Consider the following 12,080-nt stretch of genomic DNA (forward strand, 5'->3'; position numbering starts at 1 on the left):
TCTCAATAAGACAATCAATAATAACATCAGATACGTTTGGTTCAATTTTTACTCCCCAAGAAGCATAAAAGCAAAGACTTTGTTTTTCTGAACACAATTATTGCCATGTATCATTCTTAATGTTGCAACAGATTAAAAACACATGAATGTGAATGCACTAAAGACAAAAAACAATGGGAGAGAAAGTGCAAAGGCACGGACCACAGCACCACAATTTCAGATGACAAGACTGGGATCGGTTCGCTGAAATCAGTATGGACAGAGTTCAGAGGGAAAAAAGAGCACTGGTGTCTTTGACAAAGCTTTTTAATATGTCTTAATGGAATGAATAGTGTCACTAAACTGTATTGTTCTAAAAAACATTCTATCACAAGAATTTCATTATATTAAATGCCCAGCGTTCAATCCTTCCTCTTCCTCCAATAACGCCATACTCTCTCTTGAGAAAGAAAAATGAAACAGTGGTGGTGAAACGAGGATTTTTCATCTAAATACAATTACTGAGCATTTTGCAAAGTGCTGTGAAAAGCAATCAGGAATTACTCTTGAAACTTGGCTAGGAGAGAAACAGACCTGGTTTTTAATGTCTGGGTATTTTATTCTGACTTTTTCATTGCTAAAAAGCTTTTCCTGCCCTTTGCCAAGCAGAGTGTTGTATCGCTGCCAGTCAGGTTTAGAATTCTTTTGATGGGGATTGAAGATGAGCACAGTCATCCCTGAAAAATGGCTGTGACTCCAAGAAGTCACGTGACTGATGCTGAAACTGGCGGCTTCATTTTTTTGGCGTTAGCCTCAAATTAAATCAGACATCAGAAACGACCTTCAAATATCTGCAAAGCCAATATGCTGACTAGGATGCATCGGAGAAAAAGGCCAGTGATCAAGATTTATGGAGTGAGGCTACTCTGTGCGTCAAGAGTGATACATGTCTCATCAACGGTGAAATGAAATGTCAAATTAGTTTGTGTATGCAGTACAGCTGTTTCAGCTCATCTACGCGGATGCTCTAACAGTAAACAAGATACAGAAACAAAACAACCAAAAACTGCAGTCAAATGAGATCCAGAGTGAGAGAAAGGAAGGAAAGAATGAGTGTCAAATAGGGTGCTTATAGCGCAGAACACTAATAAGGAGAGCGTCAGCAGGACAGTGGCAGCAGATCCATTCTCCTCCAGGCTTCATCTTGGCAGTACCTGTTATAAACTTCCTCTGCCGTCTCGCACAATTGGTTCTGTAATTTAAAAAGGTCAGCATGGCTCCTGTGTAATTCAGTACTCTCATGGTGCTGTATTAACCACATATTTAATCACCCTCGGGGTGGTGTGCAAGCTGAATATTGAATGTAAAGGGAAAGAGTGGGACCCACAATACACCACAGGGTTTGGCTCTCTCACCTGACAGAAACCACTCACACTATGTGGTGGCGCAGTTTAACCATGAACTTTGCTTAGTGTTTCAATTTTTTAATAGAAAAGCATTGGAAACCTGAATGTTTTAAGAAAAAAATAGAAGGTCTCTGCAGGAAAGTTTGTTTCTAGTCACACAATGGATGAGTAAATTGAATCAGTATCTGTTGCACTTTGAGTGTAACAGATGTAATATCGTTTGTTATGGATTTCATTTGTCTAGAGAATCACATCAAAGAGCAGATTCACCAAAAACCGCTGCATGAAGAAAAGAAAATTCTCCTTTATGGGACATGCAGAGCCACACATACTATATATTGAATGTTTGCTACAGTACAATGTTAAAAAATCAATATAAAGAAGAAATTTAAAGTCAAACTGCCGATAAAACAGAGAAAAGCCTGTATCTGTATCTGCAGTAAATGGACTACACTAGATTCAAACCCTGGCCTGTACAAAAACTTTACGCCATATGGTTGCCTGATCAACCAAAACTGTAACTTTATTCAGTTGATATATAAGATACCCTGGAAATGGATTTGGCCTTTAACATAGGGATGTCAAAGCTGTACCGTTAAAATTGTATTCTGTAGGTAATATTAAATAATAAAAGAAAAAACCTACATCAATGTCCGAAGCCATATTTGATACAAATATATTTGCTTGTATGGTTATATCACACATTTTACAATGGCCAACTGTGAGGTTACTAAAAGTATCCTCCAACCCTTTCACCAGACACAGACAAGCTCATTATTTGTAACGTATGCAAAAAACACCTCCAGATCATGTTCAGCAACAACTTTGTGTGAATTTGTGCTCGCTGAAACATCTGTGGATGGCAGCTACAGTACAGTAAAGATTACAGCATGCCAGTCAAATGTAACTTTTTTCATTAAAAAAATAACTTTATGCATTAACTGTATCGGTCTTTGAACACTTTCAAAACATGAGTGCCCTATACTTAGTCCTCCAACTGAATGCAGCCTCTCAGATCACAGATGGAGGACTGAAGATCATGCTAACAAGCTGTTCAAGCTATGCAGTCTGAAACAGTCGAGATCTGGGAACGTGAGATACACTGACACCCACCACCATGATATCCCCATCCACAGTGTTACAAAGAGTACTTCTTCCTGCACTGGCCCCGAACAATGTCACTGAGTGCAAATTACTAGCTGTAGAATCTTTTAGAGCAAACAAAATTTTTTATGGTGTCCTATTTTTTCCGCCAAAGTTAGACAGTACACATAATAATGGTGCATTACTCATGAATCAGACATGGTTAACAAAGAAGCTCGGAAAACCCAAATGATGAAAGTGCCCTAAATAAAGGAAACAGGGATTCACTGCTTTTGGGAACAGCTGATATTTACATTAAAGCAAGGAAAATAATAGCACTGTCAGTCATGAAGTATGTAAAGATAAAAAAAATAAAGCAGCGCTTGACATTTCTCTCTCATTGAGAAACACGGTCCTGGTGGAATTCAGCTTTCCTAAATCTAGACATTACTGAGAGCTGCCTTCCTTTGCTGACACATGTACAGAAGGTACAACCCATGACTTAGATCTTAGGTTAAGGTGAATTGCCACTGAAGCTAAACAACAGGTGCCTTACATAAGAAAGAATGTCTTTTTTCATATCTTTGTTCCTGACACAATTTCGACTTACAGATACTTCACCCGCCACTTAGAATTCTTGTGGGTATCACCTTGCATCTCTTCAGTGATAAGCAATAGACATAAGTAAAAACCCTTGGTATAGCACTCTGATGCCATCAGATTGTTAAGCAAAAATGTTTCGATTCAATCTTAATATAGCTCCTACTGCTGCCAGTCAGAGATCGTGCTCCAAGAGTGTGATTGAAAGCATTTCTGCCAAGGTAGCGATCCCTCATACACACACACGCACACGCACGGACACCATCACATCGGAGACCAGGGAGCTGCATACTGCCCTCTGCTTGACAAGTAAATTGCTTCCTAGATAGTGCTGGCGAAAGAAAATACAAAGAGAAGAAGGTGGTGGCGTGAGCATGGTTAAAGAAAATGAATGAGAGGTGAAAGGCAATAGAAAGAAGCAGAGTAGCCAGAATGAGAAGGTAACAGCAAGCAGTGAATGTGAAATGCTCTGCTAAGCAGGACTGCAAGGGCCTGTTGTCTTGCTGGATGAGAGCTGGGTGGAAAAAAGAGAAATCAGCATGGTGGAACTGAAATGACTGTCAATTGCGGTGACAAAAGCACATAGTGTGGGTGGTTCACTTATCTCAAACAGGGAGACATTTCAGTAAAATGTCACAGGTTAGAAAATCAGTCATGTAAAAACAACCATATCTTAAAGTCTTAAAGCAAACAAGACATGGAACAATTTCGATTATTTATCTCATAGACAGATAAGAAAAGAAATCTGTAAAAGTCAACAGATAAACTTTCAGATATTGATGACAGAAGCCAGTGAAGTATTCATCTAGCAATCCTGTGGGTTATTTCAATCTATTTCCCACTGTAAAAAATGAAATAAAAAATAAAAATCAATTTTTAATAACTTGCAATTTTCAAAGGATGTGAAATCCTTTGGTGACCTTGTGAACTTGAACTTTTTATCAGAAACTACAGAGTAATTCACTCAGTCAAAACTAAGACTTGAAAAAGTTCACCTCCAAATCGCATACACTACAAAAACAACTCCTAATACTTGAATTCATGTGCTTTCAGTCTCATTGCCACACTTATATAAATTCAAGCATCTATCCATCTAACCATGCAGCTTCATGGCATCCATTTCCATGCAAGAAGATCCTGCAAATGTAACATGTTGCTGGTCTAGTGCTTTTGTCCATATAGTGCATGTATTCAGTATATGTACATATATGGGGTCAGGGATCTTCAAAATAACGTCATCAAACATGTAGAGGACTCCTAAAGAAGTTGATAATAATGATCAGCGGAAGGATAAAGTTTTAGTAACATCTACAGTATACTTTGGACACATTTAATGAACATAACTGAATGGTGGCTGGATGTGCAGCCCCCACCACAGTCGGTTTTTCTTTAATTCCTATGATTCCTATGACTCAGCTTTATTTGATGTACTTTACTTGTACATCAAATTCCCAAACAAGTTCAAGAAAAATTGTTTAAAACAAGATCATCTTACTGGCATAACTTTAGAATCTCTATATCTGTTTTACTGTCCATCTAAGGTTTCTGTGTATTTTGTGTCTTTGTAACCCTTCCATCTGTATTGTATTGTTTTACAAACCCAAGAAGAGGGAAGAGGTGGGTAAGGTGTAAATTATTTTCATACTGACAAGCAAAAGTAAGTTCACAGCAGTGCAAAATTAAAATTTTCTGAATATTAGTGTGTTCAAGCCACGGAGGGCCGTTACGATGTAGTGTGCTTCTTTATTTTGTTGTTTGGAAAATCAGGGACTTTTCTCAATATGCCACAGGTACAAATACATTTCAGTGAATCAGGAACAGTTGTGCAAATAACTTGAGGTTTAGAGCTGCAAACGCTTTTACTTGTTGTAAAGAATGTCACCAAGAAAATTAGTTTGTGCCAAAAAAAGTTTGGCAAAAAAAAAGTTATCTTAGCTCCAAATGACTCAGAATTTAAGTCCCATGTCAACAGTAAGTCACTAAAACTACAAGAGCGGTGTCAAGCATACAATAAGTCAGACAGCCGTTGACTAACAGACAGACACAGACAAACCATGACGATGGAGGCAGACCATGAAGTCTTGATCACTGATGAGCTGACAAGCACGTGCTGAGAAACATGTCATGTCTTACCTGGGATTAAAGGAACCTCTTGACCCCAAGCCAGCCTGAGCAGGACCATAATGAAGAGGGGCGTGGCCCCTGACCATGTGCCACGCATAATGATGCTCACTGTCCTGGCATCACTTAAGGTCAAACTGAAAAAACAGATTAAAAACAAACAGTTAAACATCGGTTATATAGCTGGGAATTCTCTCACACATGTAAATACCAACCGGAAAGAAAAAAAAGTTGTGTAATGCATAAAATTTCCTACTTCTTACTTTCAAGAATCATAATACACAACGCAGCTCACATCTAAATGACTCACAATCTTTTAATGAGTTCCTTCACGTTGTAATTCAGTGTCATTCAAATCCATAATTCTTTGTCAGAAGAGAGTTCAGTCTTGCTAACAATGCCAAGAAGGCTACAAATCAACTTTCTTTGTTGCAAAACTCTGACCTAGCATCTTATTTTGTTCACAACACAACAGAAGTCGGTGTCAAATTGATTTCAGACACGGGAGACAAAATGTCAGAGTTTAGTGGTGTGTGTGTGCGTCTGCGAGAGAGAGAGAGAGAGAGAGAGAGAGAGAGAGAGAGAGAGAGAGACAATGCTGCCCTACTGAAATCACCTGCACATAGTGACAAGGACCGTCTGTGGCATGGAAATAAATCGGAGGATTCTCCAGATCAGCCATCTGTGGAACAACCTGGTCACCCTTGTTTGATTACATCCAGCAGGCCAGGCAGCCTTGACTGCTTCGTTTCTTGGTCTTTCAGACTTCCCTCCCTGCGCTGTGAGGCAGTAGGATTTTCTCTTTACAGCCTTTTTTCCAGGCATGACATACTCCTTGAATTGGATATGCTTCAACAAAAACATGATGGACATGCTTTATCAAATATTTCAAGGCACCACAGCAGTGACTGAGTCTCTACAAGCATTGGATCATTTATAATGATGATTTACATTACCATTCCACAACAATCAGTGGAATTCAACATGTGTTGCAATGACAGTGAATTTGGCACTGCTATGAAAACTTTCTGGTTTCATATTACTTAATTCTTCCAGACTTGCATGTCTTTTAATAACGCACTAAATGGACCATGTATTTGCCACTTATCATGGAAGCTTTTATGTCATTCTTTTCCTCACAGCTGCATCGATTTAGTCTTGCACCTCTTTTATTTCCTGGCTTTTGAATGAGATAAGTCACTGAAAAGTCTTTCTGTTAGATCTCAACGTTGGGGTTGCACCAAAATGTGTTTTCATTACTTTATTCCTTCAGTGTCACAGCAGACTCTAAGGATTATGTGTTGTATTTGCACATTTGTTTCCATATGACAATCATTTTCCTGCCTAAATGTCAGATAAAGTCCCAGGTGTTGCATTCACTACTCCTGGCCATCTGAATCCATACCATACTACCAGTTTCCTTGAAGACTAGCAGGCTAGCTTCCCCCATTATTGTTGATAATTGTGTCAGATAAACACTGCATCTTCCTCTTGCAGGCAATCTGATAAATACCCAATTACCAGTAAGGAGATGGCTGTGACAAGTCAGTATCAGAGGTCTTTGGTTTGGGAATGGCATTGGGAGGACCCCCTCAACCCTCCATCAAGTAGGGAGCTGGATTCATAATTCAACTCATCACAGTGTTCCATTTGATTGATGAATGGACAAATTGGAGATAAAAGAAGATTTATTTGAGCCCTACCTCCTGGAATCTACAAACACACACATAAGGATGCATCACAGTCCAATCAATGACTATTGCTCAGGACTCATTATTAAACCTGCTTCCATCAAAGGGAATGCACATGTTTCGCTAGACTTGTTTCAGCGCCTTCGACTGTGTTCACTACAGATTCAGTTCGGGAGGAATGAAAGGACTTTATTGTCTCTTTTTATCTGACTCAATGACTGCTGAATGGATTCAAGCCAATTAATCAGGCACTGACAAGCAGCATTGCTGCTGGCTCAGTGACCAACTCCAACAAAAGACGGGAACCATCAGCAGAACAGTCGCTGCCCACAAATTGATTTCTGTAGGCCTACAAAACCAAGGCAATGCCAATCAAAACCTGTGGTTTCCGATGGTGACATATCCACATGACCCAAGCACTTAAAATCAACAGGAATCACAACCTGTGGGTAAAATATTATCGAACATTAAGGAACAAAGACATATGTTTTTCTCAACTTGCAAGTATTTCTTGATGAATTAAGAAAACACAAAATCCATGTGAACTATCCATGAACCTGGAAATTCTCAGGTGAAATGTTTAAATACAGGACTGGCAAATAACTTTCGGGAAAGCTAAGTGGAGACCTCTGGTTATAAGAATGAACTTCATTTTACCTCTGACTGGGACTTCTACTTTTCATTGCTTAATCCTTTTTTTCTTTCATCTTCTACTTCTGATACTAACTGCACACTAACCAACAGTAAAGCAGCTTGGGAAGCAAAAGCACCGAGGAACAGCATCGGGGATGTATTGGCTGAAAAGGCTGAAACTGCCGTTGTCGAGTGCAATCAGCATAACAACAGACAAATAAGCTGACAATTACTAAAGGCAGTTATTTGCCAATGTTTGTTTATTGTAATGCATCAGTTTTATGCTTATGTTTAAAGATAGTGTAATAAAAAGCCGAAAGACTTCAAGATTTCAAAGAATCAGCCCAACTGGTATGACATAAACAAATACAATAAATGCAAAACATAAAGTTAAACTGTGACATAAATGCATGGTATCATTTTGCAATAACTATTTGAAAGATTAAATTGCAAAGACTTCTTGTAAAGTTACTGGTTTGAGTGTACAAGCAGAAATTAGTTTTCTGTTCACATTTTCTCTTCAACACTTGTTGATCACGTGATATAGTTTGGGAAATGTCACTAACCATAAAGATGCCCCATTCCACACTTTTTTAGCTCATGGATCACTTTATGCCAACTACCATAATTTCATCCATTCTTAGAGATTAGATGACATAAAGCACAAAAACATTAACACAAAAACATTGTGGTTGATGGTTCGATCTCTGGCTGCTCTAGTCTGTATGTCAAGTATCCTTGGGCAAAGTACTAACACCAGTGCATTCATTGGCATCTGAATTTGTGTGAATGTTAGATAGAAAGCATTTGAGCACAGAAAAAAGTGCTTGTATGAATGGCATGTTGTATAAAGCACTTTGAGTACTCAGGTAGAGTAGAAAGGTGCCATTTAAGAGCCATCAATTTAATAGTTAATATTTAAATCTGACGTTTTCTTGTTATTTTCTATCCAGAATAAAGTTTATTGCTAAATACTCTACCGACATGCTTCTTTACCGTCTTTCTTACAAACAAACACTGCTGATATGCTCACGCTGTTTTAAATATCTGGTCACAATTTGTCCCCAGTTTGAAGAGAACCTAAAATTTCAAATACTGACAAGCAATATTATCTTGGTGACTTTGATCAGAAAGCTCTTAGTCTTTAACCACAGGGTTAGCAGTTCCATTATAGACCCTGGCCTCTCCAGTATTAATGAGTATTTCTATTTGCCACTGACCCTACTTCTGAAATGCATCCGATGCCCTTCACAGCCTCATCTTAGCTGAGTGTGAGTGGAATATTGCTGAAAGTTAGCCAAATAAAACTGGATATTTTCCAACATTAAGGTATTTTTAGGATTAAATCGGTACCTTTGTTTCTTCCGTGTTCCTTTGCCTTGCAGGACCAGAAAGATGATAGTCACATGCAGGTTTGTTTTTTAGAACACAGCAATAACAATTACCCACCACAGGGACAAAAATATCCACAGGGTTTGTTAACTCAGACTGCTATAGCTTCAGCAGTTAGAAATAAAATAGATAGAAATGCCTTTTTGCATGAAATATTGACTGTAGATGTCATTTATTTCTGAAATGTATTCCTCACTATTTAAAGAAATCATATTTTCTTTTCTTTTATCACTTTCTCTGAATATTTTGGCACACCTGGAAATGGTCAAACAGATTTGAGAGTAGGTCAAACAGTATTATAAGTATTAAATAAATCTTATATTATAAAAGTTCTGTGCTTTTTCCTGCTCAATAAAAAAAAAACTGCTTTAGCGGTTCATTGACTACATTTTTTCTTAGCTTCAGATTCCAGAGTTAAGGATTAGTGCGCCATGTGCTATATATATATATCTATAAAAGACTTGAATCATATGTACAGTAACTGGTACAACAATAGCGACCCAAACAAAAGCGCATGGGAATCACACTTTAATGAACAATGGGCTTCGGTTCATATGTCCATTTCTGATTTGGTGAAATGTGCATAAACTGATAAAACCTACTGTATCGGAACAGGTTACAATGAATGAGTGAAAAAAGAATACATTTACAGTACATGTGCAGTGGTCATCAATACCATTAAGGGGATTTGCTGCTTCTGTACATACACCTGCAAATCTCATTAGGTGTGGTTTATCATGCTGTGCCATGTCAGCACTGTATTTTGATGAATAGTCCCTGTGCCTCTCATGCACTCCGTTCTCTGTGTCACCATGTCTTCTCCTTTCTCATAAAAATGCCAACACTGGATTAAGGATCTCACATTCACATTATGCTCCTTCACTTCATTACAATAAAAGGATTAACCTGTCTGGGTGGTGGAAAGTGATCGGTAGGGAGGGTGGATGACACGTGGCTGAACTGTCCTTCCCTCTTTGTGTAAATCATATCTCTCATGCTCCTCCAAGACCTATACTACCAATCTTCCACACTGCTGTGGGAACCACAGTGCAGACAGTGGCAACATTCAGGGACGAGAAACAAATCTGCAGCCATTAAGACGCCCTGCAGTTGACTTACATAACAGCATATGCTCCATCCATTCCACCGGGAGAGACCCGTCTTCACTGTCCCACTTTCTGTTCATTGCTACTGTATGTCATGTAGTGAATGATCATTTGGATTTGTTTTAATGGTGGAAGCTACTAGCCTAGATGGAGGTTTTTATTCTGGTATAGAAAAATTAGACAATAAGCAGATCCAATTTAATAAGCATCTCTTTGTCTAGAACTGGGAAGTTGATGCAGATAGAAGAAAAAATAAAACTCAAATCACAGCTGAAGCCACCCCAGTATCTCTCCGGAGATGAGCTTGGTAACTTGGCTTCCTTATAGTGACCTGTCTTCTCATGAATGTGATCTTTAAAAAATTAAAAGCTTATTATTTCCTGGAGTGAGAAGCCAAGCGCACGGCCCCCAGCCCCTTCACTAGTGATGATGGATTAGTCCTTAGCCTGCACTATGGACCTGTCCCCACTGACTGCACTGCGAGTGACGCCACAGGCCTAAGTGCCTGCTATCAAGATGCCATCTTTGACAACTCTTAATTTATTTGAATAAAGGCTCCACCATTTCTTTAAAGGACAATTCCATTATTTCAGGATACAGATGGGTGGTTCTTTGATTTTTTTCGAAGTAGTATTACCATAAAAACATCCAATCCTATTTAGTCCTATTACTCCATGTGGACATATTTTAAAAAGCTGGGCAAAGTGCTTCTTTCTGTAAACAGAAAACATACATTTGTTTTCTAATATCAATAAAACAGGCCTTTAGTTAATACAAACTTAACTTTATTCCTTTTGAGTGACTTTAGACCATGATTGGGAGATTGCAAAAGCTGTTACCCGGTGAGAAATGTCTCTCAGTGAAACAGTATTATTGAAGTCAGAGAGCACCAGGGAGCTATAGGTTCTGTGCTCAGGTTCAGTGTCCACAAGCTTAAAGTAGCTGAAGTTTTCGCATTATGGGCCTGTTCTTATGTGTCTGAACCATTTTCCCAGGGTCAGCATCATTTGGACGACTTACAGCGCAATTTGTCTGCAGTGATTGGGTCTGCCTGGGTGGGAACAAAAGCAGTCAGCCTGGCTATTGTGTCCTTTTGTGTCCCATATGTCAGAAGTCTGCTACACAAACAATGCAGCAACTGCCAAGAGCACAACAGTCATTATCGGCTGCAGAATCGCTGTCATTATCCTGCTGCAATCATAACTCTAATTACAAAAGTTGCTATGTAAGCAGGTAGATTATGCAATGTTAATTACGCGTGCACAATGCGGCAAGCGTATGTTCAAATGCCACTCTCTATTATGCCCCGCACAAAAGCAGCACACGTTTTACCCTCTGCCACATGCAAAGCAACACCGAGTCCCTTGATGGCCGGTTTAAGCACTCACGGTAGAGTCGCAGACCTCTGGTCATTAACAATATCTTATTAATAGTTGCTATTAATCATCCCTAACTATATTTTCTGTAAGAAACTAAAAATGATTAATTGATGGTCTTCATCCCACAAACTGGTCCATCTCATTACTCAGACTCACCTACATTGGATATCAGCTAGATGAAGATGAGCTGCAGGCATTTTCCAATTTAATTCACAACCAGTTCCCACATACTGCATACAGATTTGTAATTAACCTCTCACCAAACACTCTCAGATTTAACATCTGTCACATCCACCATATGACAGGCACAGAAACAAACTGTTAGATATAGAAATATACAGATAAAACTGATTAAAATGTCACACAGGCAGGTTTACAACTGCACTAAGCTTACTTTTCAATTCCAGGCTAAACACGGTTGAAAAATGTGTGTTAATAAAATCTCAGAGATTTTATAGACAAAAGCTAGACAGTGGACGGTTTTCCTAAAGCAGAGCACAGGGTTTTTTGCATTAATCATCATGAGGGTGCACTTTCCCAACCCACTCTGGCAAATTAAATCCTCAGAATAATATCTCCATCATTGCTGTATTTCTATGCTCTGTCACAAGCATCTATCTGGGTTTGGAAAGGAGTGCAGCAGAGCCTGCCAACTCAGAAAAACCTGAAACCAAGGGGCAATAAAAAGTG

At 38.9% G+C, this 12,080-nt stretch overlaps 1 protein-coding gene across 5 annotated transcripts in view; it reads right to left on the bottom strand.

Annotated features, from left to right (window-relative positions):
• robo1 (roundabout, axon guidance receptor, homolog 1 (Drosophila)) overlaps positions 1-5,359 on the bottom strand; it is a 197,030-nt gene extending 191,671 nt beyond the window's left edge. For 3 of the 5 annotated variants that reach the window (XM_040037796.1, XM_040037797.1, XM_040037795.1), the window contains exon 1: positions 5,202-5,358. In XM_040037796.1, coding sequence (XP_039893730.1) covers positions 5,202-5,289 — 88 coding nt within the window. In that variant the 5' untranslated portion in view covers positions 5,290-5,358. Of the gene's footprint in view, positions 1-5,201 lie in introns of all 5 variants that reach the window. The other 2 variants (XM_040037801.1, XM_040037798.1) reach the window with 2 other exon arrangements.
• Positions 5,360-12,080: the final 6,721 nt, after the last annotated feature.

The sequence above is a fragment of the Simochromis diagramma genome, unplaced genomic scaffold (assembly GCF_900408965.1).
Source record: "Simochromis diagramma unplaced genomic scaffold, fSimDia1.1 OVJJ01000463.1, whole genome shotgun sequence".
Classification (NCBI taxonomy): domain Eukaryota; kingdom Metazoa; phylum Chordata; class Actinopteri; order Cichliformes; family Cichlidae; genus Simochromis; species Simochromis diagramma.